This window comes from Megalops cyprinoides, chromosome 1, assembly GCF_013368585.1.
Source record: "Megalops cyprinoides isolate fMegCyp1 chromosome 1, fMegCyp1.pri, whole genome shotgun sequence".
NCBI classification, from domain to species: Eukaryota; Metazoa; Chordata; class Actinopteri; order Elopiformes; family Megalopidae; genus Megalops; species Megalops cyprinoides.
The window spans coordinates 36483959-36504752 of NC_050583.1; the positions used below are offsets into that span (position 1 = coordinate 36483959).

Sequence of the window (20794 nt, forward strand, 5' to 3'; positions counted from 1 at the left end):
AAAAAAACATGCACACATATAGCATCATCTTTGATTGATTCTACTATATGGCTTTCCTGAGGCTGCAATGTCTGTGCAGTGTTTGTGTGTCAGAACTCAGAAATTAGCTGTAGAGACTTTCAGTGTTATCTTTCCTGCAGCTGATTTGCTGTAGCAAATTTTATGGGACAAAAAAGACAAAACATTATTAATTATATTATGTAAGTGCTGTTTTTTTTACATTTAAATACACATTTCTCTTGCTAGTCCACAATTAACAAACACATTCTTGTCCTTGTATTTGACAACTGTAATACATTCAAATACAAAAAAAAAAAATCAAATATTAAACATAAATAATAAAATGGCTTCAAAGTATCTTTAGGGCCAAAACACCATTTTAAGATAAATATTTTAGAATTTAAAAGTATGTTGCCATTACCAAATGTCATTTTAGCGCAGTGCATTCCTGAATGTGTTCACTGCAGTCAATAAGCATTAAAGACACTGTATGTTTTATAATTTAGAGATAGCTCAATAGCTCAGTTGTTTTTTGTTTGTTTTTTTTTTGTTTTTGTTTTTTTTTACAGAATAACTGCATATGTATCGATGTTTTATACTTTCATTTGAATAGTACATATATTTAATTGTTATAATTTTGCATACATATTTATCATGCATGCCCAGTACATGTTTCATACATTTAACAGATTAAACATTTTGTTAAATAACATTTATTTAGTACATGTTTCAATAAATGACAAACTTGAACCCGTTTTATTTCCATCCCATTTCCCTGCAGATGGTAAGCATGAAAGCAATGGGGGGTGACGGACAATAACTACTACAATTTGCTCTTCAGAGCCGAGACAACCACCACTTTGTGTAGTGTTGAGCTGTCTGCATTCCCTTGATTGAATCTGTCCCACTGTTCTCCTGTTTCAATTGTAGTTAACTGCAGACAGAGAAGGTAGATTTCCACAAGTCATCCATATCTATAAAATATTTTAACCGTATGTATTTTGTAAAGAGTCTGAACCATTACATATTTGAAACGTTTATTAAATATGTTACTACTATGCCACGATGAAGGAACTACTCCATGTACCAAGATCAAGATTGTGTTTATTCAACAACGTTGTATTCTGTGTACAAAGCGTAAATGGCAGGGATACTTGTGATCATATTATGTGATCATATTAAGTGCTGAATCGCTTCAGCAGTCAACACAAATTAGACAAAAAATAGCCTCTTAGCTAGCTATTACTTGCTTAGACTAAAATCATTATAGATCTGCGTTATTCGTGGAAAGGCTTGTGGAACTGTATTTTGCTAATTTGGTGCCTGGTGTTGGAAGATGGCTACTATGCAAAGGCTATTCACCTTGTCATAAGGGCGCATGGACATGTAGCAGGGGCTTGGTGCTCATTTTAAGTCCATTTTATCAATATTTCAATATTAGTTTGCATTTCTGAAAGATCGACGTCTCCCTACCTTCCTGATTCTACTACTCATCTTAAATAGGTTATATCGTTGGTGACAACTTTTAGAAAGGACCGTTTCTCCACATAACCGGGATGAATGCTCGCAGGGAAATGTAGTTATGTTCTGTGTGTATGACCAGCTTTGCACAAATAACAGCGTTTATACGTTTCTATCCCAGCTTTGGAATGTAAGAAACATTAAATTATTGTCTAATATATTTCTGTGTTTTACATGGATTGTTTAATACATAGACTATGGTCAAAATTTTTCGTAATTCTAGGCACTTTACAGGAAAAAAATGACTTCAATAGGGTATTGACGTGAACTCACAGCCCAGCCTTTGCAGTGCGTCATTCCTATTAAAGGGGAAGATCACTTCCAGTGTGCACAATCGCACCGGATATGCGCTGTCTTGTACAAGCTGTCAAATCTGAAGCAAGTAGTTCGAAGGAGAGGAGCGGAAACGACAAATGGAAAATTAGTTTGCAAGACAGGAGGCTGCGTATACCACCACAGATAACATTCATTTTACCAGAAGTCCCTGAAACAACAACAACAACAAACGAATTGAACTGGCTGCTATGGCTGAAGAAAACATTTTCCTTTTCGTTCCAAATTTGATTGGTGAGTTTGTTTGTTTACCCGACGATAGCTAGACTTACTTAACGTAGCTGTTGAAATTCATAATGATACTGTCGTGGTAATTGTTACGAGGGACTTTCTCTGCAAATCGTTTTTGTAACGCATGGGTTGCTGTGAAGAAATAGCACTCGTCAGCTGCCATATTGTAGTCTCTAGACTTTTAATCGTGTTAACTTCTTCACATAAACTTAGCTGCATATCGAATGCATTTGTAGAAGTGTAACCGCAGTCTATGAGGGGACTGATTTGTAGTATCTGCCTTGTCAGTGTGCAATTTCTCAATTTCTGTTATTCTCTTTTGTGCTTAGTCCGTCTCCGCAACCAAAATATTTTAATAAACTGTACGTTGTCGTAAGAGACTATATTGTGAAGCATGTTTTGTCCCTAGAAATATACAACCCATTCCCCTTCCCTTAGTGTGTAAGTGCTGTGAATTGCCAAAGCACTGTATTGTTCACCGAACCTGTGGAATGTGGAAAAATAGCCACTCTCATTCCATCTCTGCACTCTCCCAGGTTATGCTCGTATCATCCTTGCTCTGCTGGCCTTCTACCTCATGCCATGTTGCCCCATTCCAGCAGTAGTGTGCTACTTGCTGAGCGCCCTGTTGGATGCTTTTGATGGGCATGCTGCTCGTGCCCTCAACCAAGGTAACTAAGGCTAAGTGTGGGGAGGGGGACGTATGTGTGTTCAGTGTGCTTTTTAGTCTGTTTATGTCTGTTTTGTGTCTTATAGCACTCAGGCCTCTTGAGGCATGCTGTCCTTCAGCAAAGAGGCAAAGAATTTAAACAACTATAACATTTTTTTATTTATGGTGAAACATTTTCAGTGTCAGGTCACCAGATTAAATTATTTTGTGTCAAATACTAAAATAACTTACTTAAAGGAAGCCTTAGTGTTCTTGATATTTGGGTACCTTTCTCCCATCCTCCACACAGGTACCAAGTTTGGTGCAATGCTTGACATGCTGACAGACCGCTGTGCCACCATGTGCCTGTTGGTAAACCTTGCTCTGCTCTACCCTTCCTATACCTTCCTCTTCCAATTTAGTATGAGCCTGGATATTGCAAGCCACTGGCTGCATCTGCACAGGTAACCAAGCAGGCAAAGTATACTGTGTGTGTCCAGACCAAGCTGGCAATGACTGTACTGTATCTTAATTTTAAAATGTTGGGTTCAATAGGTTTAAAGTGTCAACCCAGACTCTTAATGCCAAATTTGATGCATGCGCATGTGTATTGTTAACTGTGACAGAATATGTTTTTACACTCTTGGAATGTCAATGTAAAAGGTCCTTCTTGCTTCCTCTCAGTTCGATGATGAAAGGAGCCTCAAGCCATAAGACGATTGATCTCTCTGGGAACCCCATCCTCAGACTGTACTACACCTCTAGGGTATGAACAGATGGGACAAAACATACCGTCATGCTGCATAAGAGCATCTGCTAAATGAGTAAATGTAGAGATCTGCACTGATGTATACTTCAGAGACAGACATACACACATGTACACACACTACAAGAACACGAAGAGCCATTGAGGATGCTAACTGTTGTCTCCCTTCCAGCCGGTGCTGTTTGTGATGTGTATGGGCAATGAGCTCTTCTTCTCCTTACTCTACGTCCTTCATCACTTCGAGGAGCCACATGGTGAGTTGGATTCTGTAAACCCTGCCACACCCATTCTGTTCACTCTCCCTGTCATATGTTCTACCACTGTCACTTCTCACAACACTCTTACTCTCACATGCTTCACCCAACTCAAATTCTCCTCTCTGACTTCCCCCCTCTCCCACACTGTCTCTTTTTGTGGTAGATACCCCAGCCCTTTTCTTCCTATTTACAGTGACTGATACGTGTGTGTGTGTGTGCGCGCGCGCGCGCGTGCATGCGTGGGTGTGTGTGTGCGCATGCTGATATTAAGCTTCTTGTCCATACATTGATAAATGTTCCTCCTCTTTTCCCTCAGTGTCCCTACAGTGGCTGCTGGGAATCTGTGGGGTGGTATGTATTCTGAAGTCTGGGATCAGCCTGCTGCATCTTGTCACTGCTGCCAGGAACATGGCTGCCATTGATATTGCTGAAAGGGAGAAGGAAAGAGGCAAGACAGAATAAAAGACAGGTTGACTAACAATCAAAAGAACCTGTGGAAGGATGGTGAAATGGGGGGTGGGTAAAATTAAGACCAAAATGTGGATTAGGTATGGTTATGGGAAGATAGGAGTTAGGGCAGTGAGGAAGAAAAAAAAGCAAGCGGCAAGTAATGGTATGGGGGAGAGGTTGGTGAGGTTGAAATGGAACAGACGGATCAGGGGACCTTTTATTAAATTATTCTCAAACACTGTATATTCTTGTGAAATACCACTAATGCAGTAGAGTCTCAATGTATATATATAGGTTACGTATAATATACAATGTCCTTTTTAACAAATCTTTTGAACTACTTTTTAAAAGTGCTTCAGTTGTCAAGTTAAATAATATTTTTTTAACTTCCGCAAGAATGATAAGAATCTTTGGACTTTAGCTCTGTGTGCTAGTGACCTGAGCTTTTGTTATAAGCAGAACAGTCCTCCAGCTCTTTTTATGGCATGGGAAACTGAGAAATCACCAAGTCACCTCTTAAGATCAGTCAGTCAGTCAATAAACAACTGTCCATGACAGAGTCATGTAAGAACATAATTTAGAATTTTAATTTTTTTCTCATTTACTTTAGGGTGAGAATTAAGCATAAGATTTAGAATAGCTAACCAATATTCATATTCCCTTATTAATTGTAAACATTTACAAATTTATCAGCAGTTTTACCATACTGTAGACCATGTAAAATCCATTATTGATATCTACCAAAAATGTAATATTGTGGCAATAAAGAATGAATGGGGTATAACTTGATTTTCCTTATTTAGCCATAGTTCAGTCCCTATCAGTATATTGAGACTCTACCGTTGTATTGATGTAAATTTTATTATTGCAGTTACTGTTATCAGTATTCCTTTTGTTAGTATTGATATTAATGACTGTAATGGTAAATAGATGCTATGTGGGATGATGTAGGATCTAGTATGGGATCCATGTATCATTGAAATGCTGTTTAAACGTTTGTTTTTGTTGTTTAATTAATCACAACAAATGCATTAGATCTCACTACACAGAGACATTGGTGTCATTTGATTAAATGCAAATACAGCTAAACTTTAGCTCAGTGTGAAATATTGTCTATGTGTGGTATGTAAAGGACTGAAGTTTTAGGAACAGGGAAAACAGCACCACTATATATCATGCTAACAAGTAATGATATCAGTTTGGAACTGACTGATTTGTGTTATATGTCGCAATCTGAGCATGGATGCTGTTGTGATGTACATCACAATTTGCAGTAGGTTGCATTTACAGAGTGGTGGGAATGGCCTTTTCTGCTAGAGCAGGAGTTAACAGTTCAGGTCCTTGATGGCTACAGTCCAGAACATGTCATGATAATCCTTTTCAGCCGTCAATAGTGAGGTTCAGACACATCCAGTCAAACAACCATGTAAATGATCATTTAATTTAATACTTGATTCCATCCAGCCATTCAGGACTTATACTGTCCTCCCTATTCTAGCATTTTGTATGATGCTTTCTCTCTGCAGAACAATTTTAGTCAAGTCTAGCTTTATGTTTTTGGTTTACATATTTTTGGTGTGTTGCACTGATCCCCATAGTCTGTTTTTGCCTTACAGATTATTCTAGGTGTGTATTTCATGAGTAATTTTAATTATATGATAGCAGCTACATTAGTAGATATTACACAGATAAATATTTGTGCTTTGAAGCTGTTTGCCTTTGTCATGCAGGTATGCAGTTGAATGTTTAAAAAGTACTGTAACTTATAAAGCTGCAATAAACATATCTATACACCAGAGTCGTTGGAATTGCTCAATAGTTTGTGTGTGTGTGTGTGTGTGTGTGTGTGTGTGTGTGTGCGCGCGCGCGCGCGTTAGTGTTCAATAAATGTTATGCATGGTGCAATTCTGTTTTTTTTTTTTTATTAGAACATGTTAAACGTTGGAAAATGAGTGTATAAACCAGGCATGATCTCTACACACATGGTGATGGCTGGGTAAAAGCTAGTCTCCTCGTTGTATATGTCATCACGTGTCCTGTATATTCGGGTTCTGTTTATATCAGTCTATAATTTCACCTCCGAGCCTATCATTTGACGTCATCCGGACTGTCGCCATTGCAAGGCTGCGTTTGTCTTTTTCCCTTTAAGATTCGTGAATTTTGTCAATGGTGCTGTTATGTTCCTCTCTGTTAGGGTTTGTGCATGTGAAATGTGTTGTTGTTAGTGTGTAATTACATTCCACAATCGTCGAAGTACAGATTTTGGTCCAGAATGTCTGGGTTTCAGCAACCTTGTGTTTAAAAAAAATTTTCGTCGGCCAAAAGCGGTAGGAGGAGGGCAAATAGAATAAGGGAGGTAGCATACGGTGCGTAGAAGAAAAAAAGAGTGCGAGAGAGAGGGGAGGGGTGTAGCTACAACCTAAAACCTTTCCCTTTAAAAAAAGAGTGGGACATAACGGTGAGGAGAAATAGAGGAGGGGGGAGAAAAACAAGAAATTAAAAAAAGAAAAGGAAGAAAGAGAAAGGGAGGGAGAGAGAGATAGAAAAAAAAGAAAGATGTCATCTTCTCAATTTAACACCCGAGGTGGAGCGACGAGCGGCGGCCGGGCGGGAGCGCTCTAGCTGGGTCCTTGACTGAACGCAATCCCGAGGCTTCGACAAAACACCCGCTTTGGCCTATCGAGGAAAAAATTATATTATTAACAATAAACAACATAAAATATTATTTTGCAATACGCTTTTGAACCATTACTTATAATTACTTTTAACAATGTTTTCAAAAGCGATTTAGCTAGTCATTTTATGATCAATAATCACATCTTGCATGATTGCTAGCTAGCTTGCTAATATACAATAGTCAGCTTGCTAGCTAGCTAACAATTATTGTGATTTCGGGTGCATAGAAATGACATCACTAATATTACAACTGCTGTTAACTAGCTAGCTAATGTTGACGGGGATTCCGTTTGTTTCAGTCTGTAGTTGCGTTCAAGACAAAACGTAGATAGCTAGCTAGCAAACTGTTAGCAAGCTACAGACCCAATATCTAGCTATAGCTAGTTAGCTTACTAAAATGATTGCATATGATTATGCTTAGCTAGCTAGCTAGTACAGTTATATTAATCGATGTAGTTAAGTAGCTAGTTGCGTTTTGATTAAAGACATTTTTTTCTTAACTATTCGCTAACGTTACGAGTTTTGCCTGGCTATATCGAAAATACTTTTAGACTAACGTTAGCTTCTCTTTTGCTGACATTACCCTGTTAGCTAGCTAGCTAAGTTAGCTAATTTAGAACAGGGCAATTATCCGCAGAATCTTGATCTAAACATCTGATTGATCTATTATTGATAGCAAAAATATCCTGTTGGCGTAATCAGGATTAGCTTGTTTATTGATATTGTTTATACTTAGCTAGGTAGCTAACTAGTGCAATTAGTTATTTTAAAAGAGCGATTATTCTCTTCAGCTTTGTGGTTCAAAATGGATGCTGCTTGGAGTAATTTTCTGTTTCAGGTAAGTGGCTTGCAAACAGACAGTGCGATTGTATTGTATGCGAGTATGTTGTATATTTATAGTGTACAGTGACTAGTAGACCTAGGGGTCACCCCCGTTTCAGGACATCGCTATTCTTGCAAGCATATGAATTTACCCTTTAACTACTTACTGTCACGGTGGCACTTTCTAATCACAACTCAGAACTTGTGATTTAAGACTTTGAAAGACTAATCTCTGCCTCTGTACTAGAGGATTCTTGTGGTGACTTGTAATGTTTATCCTGGACCACAGATAAAGATTTTGAGTGCAGAGTGGTAGTATGTCAAATAGTGTGATCCCTCAGCATCTCTTCTGATTCATTTACAATTTCCACTTATACTTCTGCCCTTGTTGTTTCCCAGACTACACCCACCCAAACCCAAGTGGAAGCAACTCTCCAATCAGACCTCCTCCCAGTCCTCACAGGCTCTGCCCAGAACCCACCCACAGAGCACATAGCTCCACCTCCTTCCACAGTGGACACTGCTGCTCTGAATGAAGAACCTTTACCTGGTGAGATGGGGAGGAGGGGTGAACAGGATGGGGAGGGGTAGAGGACAAAATGAAACACGAGGATAGATAGTCAGTGTTTCACAGGATTTTTTCACTACAGAGTTAGTGTAAGCAGCAGAAGGCGTACAATCTGTCAGTAATTTTAAATATTCTTTTTTAACATTTATTTATGCTTTAGATGTTCTTATCTAGGATGTGTGGACATATTTCTGATATGGTGACAATCTGTGTTCAATCTCTTTCTTAGTGAAGCCAGTGACTAGGCCAGCTCGCCCTGCCCATATCTGTCCCCTGTGTAACAAGCAGTTCAAGAACAGCTACAACCTGCGGCGTCACCAGTCAGTCCACACAGGGATTCGCATGAAGGACAAAGCTGCCAGAGAGAGGGAGGAAGGAGCGAAGGAGGGAGCAGCTGCAGCAGGAGGGCGAGTGGAGAGACAGACTGTCCCTCTTTCTTTGCTGCACCTGTCAGTACCTCCCCCTCTCCCCCCTCCTGCCATGTCAGTTCCTCATCCGCCTGCTCTGGGAAATCAAGATGGTGAAGTGGTTGCCATGTCAATCACTGCAGCCACTGTTGCCATGGCTGCTCCACCTCCTCCTTCTGCTGCTGTAGTGGTTGCTGGGGCAACGGTGCAGGTGGGTTTGGAGCTCTCTGTTTGTCTGTTAATCCAAACTCACCTTAATTGGTTTGAAAATGCTGAAACAACTGTAGCATGAGAAGGACATTGAACAGGCAACATCGTGTTCACTCTCAGTTCCCAGGCCACAGAGTCCTGTACTAAATATGCATATACATTCTCCAGCCATGTCTTTCCTCCCGTCACATTCCTTTGCCCTTTTATGGCATCAGTCACTTTTTCACTTCCTGTTGGTTTCGTTTATGTCTAAGCAATATCGTAGTAGTGTCAGAGTATATTTTACTTAATTAACCTTCTTATTGTTAGCTTGCTGTCAATTTATGATGTGGCCCAGAGCCAGTTTGCATGTGCAGTAATCATGTGTGTCCCTTCCTCAGCGCTCTGCGAACCCTAGCCCAAACCCAGTGCGCAAGAACCACGCCTGTGAAGCCTGTGGGAAAGCTTTCCGGGATGTGTACCACCTGAACCGACATCGCTTGTCCCACTCAGACGAGAAGCCTTACTCCTGCCCCATCTGCCAGCAGCGCTTCAAGAGGAAGGACCGCATGAGTTACCATGTACGCTCACACCAAGGCGGGGTGGAGAAGCCGTACGTCTGCCCCCACTGTGCCAAGGGCTTCTCACGGTGAGGATGGTGCACCCGTCTCTGACGTACTGAGGGAAAAATGAAAGAACGCAGAGAATACAAAGAGGGACTGCTGCATTCTTACAAATTGAGCTCACACAAAAAGAAGGCAGTTGGGAGTCCTCTCTGCCACTGTATTATCCCCGTATCATAACTATATCATATTGATCTCCTGTTTTAGACCTGACCATCTCAACAGTCATGTTCGACAGGTCCACTCAAAGGAGAGACCCTTCAAATGCGAGGTAATCCACCTTTTCTGCTTTTATTTGGTCTGTGTGTCAAACTCCCTTCTCTCTGCAATTTCTCTGGGTGTGCCAGTGAGCTGTTGTGTTGAACAGGTGGTGTGCATATCGAATAACCTGAAATCAAGAACAGCGTTCTGTGAATCAGTGTGTTTATATTGTGGTTAATCTCTCCCTCTGTGTAGACCTGTGAGTCTGCATTTGCAACACGGGACCGGCTGCGAGCTCACATGATCCGGCATGAGGAGAAGGTGCCATGTCACATATGCGGCAAGCTGCTGTCAGCTGCTTACATCACTGATCACATGAGGGTGCACAACCAGTCACAGCACCATGCTTGTCACCTCTGCAACCGCAGTGAGTGGTTCTGTCTGTCTATTCCTCATTTTTTTCACGGTCATAGGGCTTTCAGTCTAATTCACTCGGCAGATATTAAAGCTGTATGGTGTGAGGTTTTTTGAGCTCGGATTTGTTACCACCAGTTTAAATACACTGTCTGAGATCACAGTGTTAAATTTGTTGCGTTTTCCAGTCAAGATTTCAAACATTATTTTTCAGCAGACATCCTTTTCTTGGTCTTAAATGTTATGTTTACACATTGGCAGTAGGACTAACTACCTATCTCTTTCATGGGAGGCCCACTGCAACATTTTGTTTTGCTGACTTTACTGAGTTGGCCTCTTGGCCCATATTAAGGGCAGTGGGGGAGGCAGGACAGGTGAAACCTTTACTCCCTGAATCATCCTTACTCTGCACCGGTTTGCAGTGTAATTTTGGCAGAATTTCTCGAACATGAGTGCAGCTGTTTGGTCATCAGTCCCTGCAAACCTTTTAAATCTTTCAATAACTTGTAGTAGTCAGCATGCAAGTTACACATGATTAACATGTAGCAAAGTTTTCCTTCCAGAGTTATTCTACAGGTCACTAGCTTGCTAGGTATTTAGTATGACTCAGTGTATAACTAGCTATATTTGTCTAGCTAGCTGTCTAACTAGTGATGTCTAGCTAGCCACAATAGTTAGGGAATGGGTATTCTCTGTAGCTTGCAAGCTGAACCATCCAGATACATATTTTTGAAGAAGACATTATTATGCAAAACATTGCATGGCTTTGTTGATGAATAAGTGTGCATGATACATTTAATTATAACAGTATCACTGGAAACATGTCATATCATGAGCATCATTTACATTAATGCAAACAAGTGGCTGCCGTGGCTGTCTAGCAGTCAATTAATTAATCAGTTGTATTCACCTCCTACCATATCAGGATATGACTCAATATTACAGGCAGGAGTTAACCTTCAAAGTTTTACAGAATGGGATTGGACTGCAGCTCCAGTATACTATGTTATGTCTAGTCACACTACATATGCTGCATGAACTCTCTTTGTGCCATAATTGTTTGCAGTGCTGTATTAACCCACAGTCTCTCGTTTTGTCTAGGTTTTACTACTCTCACCTACCTTCGTGTGCATGCACAAAAACACCATGGTCAGGAGTGGAAGGAGAGTGGAGGTCAAAGAGGGGGGTTTGGGGGAACAGGACCTGGAGGTGTCCTGGTGTGTCAACTCTGCGGAGTGCACTGCAAGACCCCCACCCAGCTGCAAGGCCATATGGGTACTCACAACAACCCCCAGACCACTCCTAGCCCCATTACCACTACCACAGTATCCAGCAGCTCCATCTCCCTGGGAAACATGGTTTCTGGTCCCAGCGTGTTTGTTAGTGGAAACACAGGGGTGGGCCTGCTGGTTTCAGATTGCTCTGGCATAGCCCCCCAGTCCCACAGCTAGCAGGAAGGACAAGGGGATAGGGGAGAGGGAACTGGCTGGAGGGTGAGACCATGGACACCAGAGCAGGTAAGGGAGGATGGTCCCTTGGTCTGATGTCAGTTCATATGTATGTGAATGTGAGCATAGAGTCTAGTCACTGTTTACTGTGTTATCCCTCCTTTACATCAGTGCAAATGTACTGTAGTGCCCTGTAAATAGGCATAAACCATACTAATAAGTTCTTATTCTGTCCTCAGTTTGTTGCTGTTCTTCACACCGATCACTCAGCCAGCTGTAGAGGGGGAGGGGGCAGGTGCTGAAAGCAATTAACATGGAATCCCAGTCGCTGTGCCCCCTACTTCCTCAGCCGACATCTTGAAGAGAGAGAAAAACAGAGGAGTTGAAGAAACACTCAGAAAGTGGGGAAGATGGATCATGTGAACTCAGTTAACAACATGAATTACGATGGCTAACCTGGCTCAGCTGTGGAAATGGAAAAGACAACAGTGCTGTTATATGGAAAAATACAGTAATCACAGTATTAAGATGTTGTCTGTAAGAAAGGGACTTGTTCCTTTTGGAGAGGTAACTAATTAGTATTGACAAAGAAACAATATACAAGCAGAATGTACTGCTGTTCTTGGAAGGGGGTACTGTACTTCATCACTTTGATACAAGCCCAGTGGATGTTTTATTGATGGATTAGCCCATTGAATTATGTTTTATGAATGCATCATAAATGTATTCTTATAAACAAAAACAGGTCAGTGTTACAATATATGTTGTATACTGGGATATTTATCCAGAAATCAAAATGAACTTTGTTCCTCTGTTGGTTTGGATTTGACAGTGAAAGCGAGCAAACCAAGTAACAAGAATGGAATGTTTTGTGCCATGCTTTTATTAGATCAAACTCTATAGACATGCCTCTCCTTTAGGAGCTTCTCCTCCTCCCACAACACATCTTAATGCCGACTGTAATGCATATACAGTATTTTACTATTTTACACTGTAGGTAATGGGACATTTGACAATATAATAGAATGCATATATATATTTATATTTGTATATTTCTCAACAGTATGTATCTGCAAACACTTAGATTGAAAAGGTATTGTTTTAATGCTTCCTAAGACCATGATTATTAATGGATGTTATTCTTTTATAATTTTGACAAAGTTGAAATGAGCTGAAAACTAAACATTCTAATATTTGTGAATACCTCTATGTGAGAGGGTATGACTGAGAGTGAGTGACCATAATTGTCAGTCTGTCCTGAAGCTTGTTTTACACTGCCCCTGTCCTTGTGTTGCTGTAATACAATGCTCCATTAATTATTGTACAAACACACTGCATCAATAAGAATGACATTTACTTATTCTGGCTTGTGTCTGTGTCCATTTGTACCAGCTGGGAAAATAGTCAGATTTCTGCATGTGGGAAAGCGGACAGGTGCCAGTTATTAACCTAGAAATTTGCCCTGAGGCAAACCAATATATTGACATTGTTAATGTACATACAATCTATGAGAGAGGTTAAGGACCAGTCACCCTTCATTTTCCTGCATTGTTATTATTAAGGTGGTTCATAAAGTCACCTAGTTTATACTGTTCAACCTGTGGTCAACCTTTTGACACTCTTCTCTTTTCATAACCCGACTGGTACTCCCGCTCCTTCCCTCATACACCATCTCAAGCTACCCTTTAAACTGACGATTTCAGCAGCTATGTCGAAATGCAGGTTCTTCACCAACATACTGTCCGGCAATTCGTCTGCATGTTTGTTAGCTACAACGTTTACTAGCTAGTCAAGTTAACCTCTAGATTTTAATTTGCATTTTATAATTTTTTTTTACAAGTACATCTCGCTAGCTAACTATTATTCCACTCTAGCGTACCGACACAACCTCCATCAATAGACATGGGCCGAGGCACACAGAGCTGGGTAAGCATCCCTGCTAGCCCAAGCAATGTAAAAGTTAAACAATGAGGTAGCTGGGCAGCTTACCTTTATGTGTGTGGCTACGGTCTTCACGCTTTATTCATTGCTTGGGTATCTATTGTGTTAAATTTACATTTACAATTACATTAAATCATTTAGATCTAAAGAATTCTGATTACAAGTTAATGATTTTGTTGGCCACTCAGCTTCTGCCACTCTATCTTTGCACTCGCCTCGCATGCAGCTCGTTTCTATCAACTTATCAGTTTGTCCACTGTGTAGCTAGCTTGCTCGATAGCTCCGTAGCTACACTTTCCTCATCATCCATGTTGAATAAAACGGCAAAATGTGTTGACCGCTCCAATGTTTAATGTATACATTATTTTAGTATAATGAAATATATTTGTAATGTCCTTCCATGGTACCTGTAAACAGTCAATATGTGGTAACTTAGGCAGTGATAGGTACATCGGCGTCAATTCCGCTACTGGCACTATCGCCACAGTAGGCCTCCGTGACACTTTGACTTCGAGTGTGCCTACAGCCCCAGCAGGAACACGTCAAACCTCATCCCTCGGGAGAAGCACAAATGCATGAGCTGTGGTATGGCAGCTCCACTAAAACAATGCCAATGACGTGCAAAGTACAGAAGTACAAAGCAGAAATGGATTGGTCTATTGGCTACGGAGCTTTTGGTGTAATGTGGTGAGTTATTGTCTTTAACGTAACAGTGCTTATTGTATATCTGTGAAAATTCTTGTTCTTGTCTCTCAGTGTCGCTGTGTTACGTCGAACTGTTGTATTGTCACCGTGGGCCTGAGAGAAACGCAATTTCAATCCTCCGTATGTCCTGTGCATATTGGAGAATTGACAATAAAGTTGACTTTGACTTATCTCGCCGGCCTTCTGGGTAGTTATAAATCAGAGTATACTGTAGGAGGGAGCTGTCTGTAGCTAATCAGTTTGTGTTATTAAATGTTGAATGCCGGAGAAAAACAGACTATTTCGACACGTATGAATTACCCTCACCCTTGCGTTAATTTCTATCCAGTTTGCTAATTACTGCTCAGTAGTTGAAAGGTGTCGGTGTACATACAGCACTATTGGTTTTCAGTCAGAGCAGTGTAGGCCTACACTTTTATGCTTTTAACTTCACACTTGGTGTCCAAGTTTATTTGTAAGCATAGACAAGTGCAAGAGTGTGGAATTGAGATCTCTTTGATCCAAGCACAATGTTCTTTTCATTTTGGATGATGTATTTAGTCAAACACGTTTGCTGTTTTTCCACTTATTCAATTCTGAACTCCCTGATTCTGAATCCATTATTTATAGTAAGGGACAATGTACTGTATATTGCATTTGAAACAATTTTTACAAAAGAAAAAATAACAAAGAGGTATTGGGGAAGCTGGACTGATTAAAAATGTGGGAGGATAAATTAATTGACTGCTGTGTAAAATCATATAACAGACATGTAAATGCAGAAAAGTGAATGGAATGTCAGTGATAAGCATATTTAAAATATAATTTAATGTGTTTTAATTGCATAGTGTTGGTGTGATGTTGATTGTTAAATGAAATTTGTGTGTTGTCAGCATTGGACAGCTTGCAGCCTCCACAGATCAGCTGCTTTGAGGAGAGATGTATCTCCTCACTCATTTATGCATTGTCTTTGTTGAGCTTTCACTAATGTCCTGCTGTCAGTTAATGGCCTTCATGTGCGCTTACAGTAGTTTTTTCATTGTACCTGATAGTGTTGAATAGTTTGTAGGATTTGTCTGCTGTTTTTTTTTCCCTTTAACTGGGTCTTACAGCTGTGTCATCATAGAGCTCATGCAGAGTGATTTTCACAAAATCACAGTCTCTCCACAGCTCCTCACTGCCAACCACATCAAGGTCTTTCTCTACCAGATCATCAGAGGTAATGAGAGGTTGGGAAAGTGAGGGAAAGTTTGTTGGATCGCAGATGCTCAGATGTGAAGGCAAGAGGCCAAGAGAGACATGGACTGTGATAGAGAGTGTTTCTTTTCCACTGAGAATGGAGAAATAAGTGGTTGTCTTTCTGTTTCTCCTTTACAGTATTGAGTGTTAATGACTGGGTCCAAGGCTGCATTCTAAAGCACTGTTTTCAGTTAAAATGCTGGTTTACTTTCTGTAACAGTACAATACATAGCTAATTATTTTTAATTGTAAATGTGTATTTGAACTATGTATTTGAACTATTTTCTTACCTTACTAGTTTTTAATGATAGCTTTGGTCTCCATAGTACAGATGGTTTCAGAGGTGGTTAGTGTTCTTGCTAACAGTGCAGGTGATGCTAGCTGATGTCATTTGCACTAGGTAATCACTGTGTTGTTCTCAGGACTGAAGTACAGTATCTACACTCTGCTGGTATGCTGCACAGAGACATAAAACCTGGAAATTAGCAACTGCCTGCTGAAGGTACTTCCCTCTCGCTATGCATCTGTGCACTTGTCGGTTTCTACTAGAGACACTTGTTACCCGTCTGTATTCATCTACCGCTTCATGTTTATGTCCAGCCGAGATTGATTGTACAGAATATCAGCTCCATATTTAACATTTTCTTTCTCATAAGTTTGTGATTTTGGGCTGGCACAGGTGGAAGAGCAAGACGGATCGTGTCACATGACTCAGGAAGCGGTGACCCAGTACCGCCAGGCCCCGGTAGTCCTGATGGGAAGACAGCAGTATGGCTCAGCTGTCAGTGCGTGGTCAGCGGGCTGCATCTTTGCTGAGCTGCTTGGCCGGTACATTCCGTTCCAGGCTCAGTGTCCAATCCAAGTTCAGTGGGTGGCATAGGATGTATATTGGCATTTTGTGATATATTAGGAACACAACTTGAGAGAGCACAATGTACATTTTTCCCCATCAGAAAAGGAGATATTGAGCAGTAGGGAAAGAGGGTTGTGGGTCTAAAAATTATTCTCGGCTCATTTATTTCAGGGGGAATGGGATGTTTGCACTTGTGGTACGTCAATGTTTAAAAATCTGCCAGAATATGAAATTCACATCAATCATCCCACCCAGTGTTGGAATAATTAGCTCTTGGTGGGTACCTCTATTAAGCTTTCTGCACACCTTTGCTGTTTGATAGCTGTGGTAGCTTTGATGTCCAGATAGAATACATTGAGCCAGCGCACTCTGTACAGCTCCGTGTGGTCTCTCTCTGTAGCATCCTGCCAGTGTGATTTTGTGTTTGTGTGAAGCTCCCTGAACTCAATGACTACATTTGCATTCTGAGAACGTCAAAGCAGTTCCAATCCCCTTGATACAGGCATCTGTTGAATCGCTTGTATTGTTGATGCAAAGCATTAAAAGTAATTTGCCGCTGCCCAGCTTGGTAATTGTGTATTCACTTTTATGTCCTGTTACTGTAGTTGGTACAGTATGTGCACACAGTACAAGCAGTGGGTCCCTCTGTGTTCATTTTTGCTGTTCCTTTGATGATGAATGGAGTGAGAGCCCTCATGTCTCAGCTATGGCATCTGCTTGTGGGGGCAGGGGTGGGGGGGGGGGGGGGTGACACATGCACAAACTAGTAAGCAGCACATTCATTAATAATTAATGATTGTATTATGACTTATCTTTCGGTTCCTCCCCTTCCTAGATGGGGCCACACACAAGGCCATCCACCTGCTGTGTCAGATGTTCATCTTTGATCCTGTAAGTAATAGAACAGTGCATTCAAATGAAACTAGAATTTTAAAGGTGAATTTATTGTTTGATGTTTAATTTTATTCTTGATCAAAAAATAAAAAGTGTGAAGAATTAACTATTGTACTTGTTTACTTTGGCTAGGGAAGCACTAGTTCATGTAGCATTGCACCGCAGCCTTTGTTTCAGTTTCATTTGAATCAAGGGTACAGTAGGCACTATTGAATTCCTTAACATAACTTCTAGCAACATCTTAGCACTGAGGGTGACTAAGGACAGAATTTTGGAGGAACATGAAGCAAATTACTTTAAATTAGTGTATGGTAATTCATTACACATTAATAACATGGTGCACATTTACCTTAATTCGTATAAATTGGAGAAGGCAGACCACAACTCAGTATGGCAATCATTATAATAGCACCAGTGTCATTAAGGAAAAGAGCTAACTGCTCAGTGTAATACAGTGGTAATAATAATGATGAATTACTTTCAGGATTGGAAGGATCTCAGGGTGCTTTTGTTGTGACTGTGGATATCTACCTCAATGTCAACCAATGCTTAGTATTCCCTTAGGTGATGCATGGAAGCCATTGTGTGCCTTCTCAGTAGATGTAAAGTACAATCCTATGTGCACTTGTCTCTCTGTAATGTTCTTTAACTGTAGTTTGAGCTTTTGGTAGTGTGCAAGATGTGGGCAGTTTGGCTGTGGTAGAATAATAAGAGTCTCTCTGCTAATGTTTCTATAAGGCGAAACAGATCACTTGGAGTGTCACCCTCTCCCACCCTTACCTGGATGAGGGCCGTCTGCGCTACCACCTCTGCATGTGGCAGTGCTGCTCCTTCATGCCCAGTGTCAGTGTCTACACTCAACACTTTGAGCCGCCTGCCGATCGGCCCTTCAGCCACAGCTGTGATCACAGCCTGCTGTCTGTTTGGCAGGGGAACGGTGCCCTCTTTCTTTCCATGTGATGGTGTTAAAGCATGCAGTCAGCAGGGTCATATATGCGAGAAGTAGTGTATTCATTAAGCTGATTAAATCTGATCAGAGCGGTAGGTGAGCATAATTAGCCAGATGGTAATCAGGGCTATCTAGTATTACTGGACAGGTTAATGAACTAAACCTGGGTTGTATAAATACCATGCTCTGCAACAGTACATGCTCAGTATTCCATGTTACACAGGCCAATCATCAGATGCGTTTTGTGATTCACATTATTCTTTTTAGCTAGGACTAGGCTGACTCAGAAATAGTCAATAGCGTCCCTGCCTTCCTCGCTGACTGTCTGAGTAGGCAGCTTGCGGACATGGCAAAAGCACTTCTGTGTGACTGCCAGATTAGGAAAGCACACTGATAAGGGCACCTACCAACAATGCAGCATCCATGGAATAGTGCCTGGACATTCTTTTGTTTCTTTTATTATTTTTTAAGAGAATTGCACTTCAGTTTAATTCAATTATTAGCTGCTTGTTTGGTTTGATAATACATTCCATTCAAGATCCTTGAAACTACACGTTTTGTCTGTAGTTCTTCATGAACACTTTGGACCTGAAAACATACATTTTTAGCTATCCTACGAGTTGAACACTGTTGTACTCAATTAACAACTGTAACTTGGAATATACAAGAAGATGAATGTGTGATGTGACTGGCACCAGTGCAACTTTCATCTATCTAAAAGAGCTAATGTAATGTGGTCTGTTTCTGTTGGCCCAGAACAAACCTACACAAGTTGTTGTACACTATATCCAGTCTGCTTAATTGTGCCTTGGTTGCATTTTGGTAATTGACATCCCAGTTATCCAGAATTAGCGTCAATTACTGCATGACCTAATTTTCCTTTGTACTTTGACACAGTTTACTTCTTGATAAATTCCAAACCATAATTATTTTAAATAGTTAATATTCTCAAGGAAGGTACCGTCTATTTCCCTAATATTACATTTGACAACTATGGTTGTATTCATTTTCTAAGAACAAAATAGTGTAATGTAGGAGCAACTAATTTCAACTAATTTCAAAAGTTATGGATGTACAACTAAGTTTCACAACTACCGTTTCTGTTGGGAAACAATTTTTTGCTTAAAAGCATTGGGGTTAAATCTCTTTACAAAGTCACAAATGCACACTAACCATGCACTATATTACTGAACTATGTAATTAGCATTTCCATCACCATTTTCTTAAAACCTTGATTCTGTCCCAGTCAGATTCTGTCCCATTAGTAATGACAGTTATATCCAATTCTACTTGATTAAGTTGTCAAACCACACTGCGTTGTATGCTGTATACTCTTGGTAAAACAGACAAAAACAAGTTCTTGCCTCTCAGTCTCTTGTATAATTGAAAACTTTGAGTTAGCCTGAAAAAGAATGCTTTATTAATTTGTCCCTCTTAGAGCTAATCCATTGTTTCATTATCGAGCGTCAGCAGGGCAGATGAGTGCCACTGCGTCAACCCCCAGAGCACCATCTTCAACACTGTCATCAGGTGAGGAACCGAGGGACGGGGTGGGGTTGTGAGTCTGAGGGCACAGGCTGTGTAGAGTATGAGGACAGACCGCAGAGATGATCAGGCAAGAAATTGCTAGTGAGCTGTTGCAAGGAATTGTGGAATTTCTTCAACTCAGGTCTTACCACAGCATTAATATAGTGTGTAGTCATTGCAACATTAATAACAACATGTAAATATGGTGAGTGTAATGATGACATTATTCATTATGTTTCAGATCTTTGTCTTTAGATCCAAGAAAGAGGAGAGATGAAGAAAGATGGAGGTAGGCATTAACACAACTTGAGGTTGACTGAAAGAGGAGAAGACTAAAGGCATAGGCATGTGTGTGGAAAAACTGAGCCCATGTGTGACAACAGGGGCTCAGTTTTTCCACACACATATGTAGCAAAAAAGAATGAGGCATTAAAGTGAAAATGTCTGTGGTACAAATGATATCAAAGGAAAGCTTGTTGGCTCTTTTGCCCATTCTTAATATGGTAAAAAAAATATAATGACCATATCACAGAAACATCACTGACTACTGGTAGTACTGTCTTATACTCCTCTGGTAATTGCACTGTGCAACAGTATACTACATGGCCTGTTTGTATATTGTATTGTCCTACAGCACACTGAACTGTGCCCTATTGCACAGTACTGTCCTGTTGAAAAGAATACTGTGTTGTATACTGTTTTGCTCTGCAATACAGCATATTACATAGTGTGAAAAGGGATCTTTCTCTGTCCAAAAAAATTCATGCCCTTCCAGTTACATTCTTTTGTAGGGTGATCACCAGGTAAACTTGTCGAAAATACCCCGTATTAAGACACTTACTTATGTAGTATGGTGTCAAGAATTACTTAACACCATACTGCATGTACTTAAATTTATTAAACTGGCTTATACTGCTCATGTGGTATACATGTTCAATTGCATTTAGGTCAGTTGCATATTGTATAGCCAACATTAATTGTTTCATTACCTCAAGCCACTCAAAAACCAAGAGTATATACACTGGCCTATGTACAGACTGTAAGAAGACTGCTCCTTAATGAGCTGTACTGTTCTACTGCTGCTACTGTTTAAATGTGTCTTTGAAGGATATTTTGATGACATTGATATGCTTAAGTATTGAAATCAGGGGA

At 40.4% G+C, this 20794-nt stretch overlaps 3 protein-coding genes across 3 annotated transcripts; all 3 read left to right on the plus strand.

The window, feature by feature from the left end:
* Nucleotides 1–1832: 1832 nt before the first annotated feature.
* cdipt (CDP-diacylglycerol--inositol 3-phosphatidyltransferase (phosphatidylinositol synthase)) lies at nucleotides 1833–5998 on the plus strand. Its single transcript, XM_036546669.1, has 6 exons — nucleotides 1833–2088; nucleotides 2622–2756; nucleotides 3045–3198; nucleotides 3419–3500; nucleotides 3673–3754; nucleotides 4074–5998. The coding sequence occupies exons 1-6, from the start codon at nucleotides 2046–2048 to the stop codon at nucleotides 4217–4219; spliced, it is 642 nt and encodes a 213-aa protein (XP_036402562.1). The 5' UTR covers nucleotides 1833–2045; the 3' UTR covers nucleotides 4220–5998.
* Nucleotides 5999–6948: 950 nt separating this feature from the next.
* Nucleotides 6949–12885, plus strand: LOC118789694 (myc-associated zinc finger protein-like). Its single transcript, XM_036546219.1, has 8 exons — nucleotides 6949–7721; nucleotides 8105–8255; nucleotides 8503–8891; nucleotides 9271–9518; nucleotides 9700–9763; nucleotides 9949–10120; nucleotides 11209–11624; nucleotides 11795–12885. The coding sequence occupies exons 1-7, from the start codon at nucleotides 7689–7691 to the stop codon at nucleotides 11556–11558; spliced, it is 1407 nt and encodes a 468-aa protein (XP_036402112.1). The 5' UTR covers nucleotides 6949–7688; the 3' UTR covers nucleotides 11559–11624; nucleotides 11795–12885.
* Nucleotides 12886–16978: 4093 nt separating this feature from the next.
* On the plus strand, nucleotides 16979–19919 carry LOC118783271 (serine/threonine-protein kinase NLK2-like). The gene is given in 6 exon segments (XM_036537091.1): nucleotides 16979–17003; nucleotides 17108–17163; nucleotides 17905–18103; nucleotides 19554–19602; nucleotides 19604–19645; nucleotides 19898–19919. Coding segments are annotated over 6 exon segments (393 nt in total).
* Nucleotides 19920–20794: the final 875 nt, after the last annotated feature.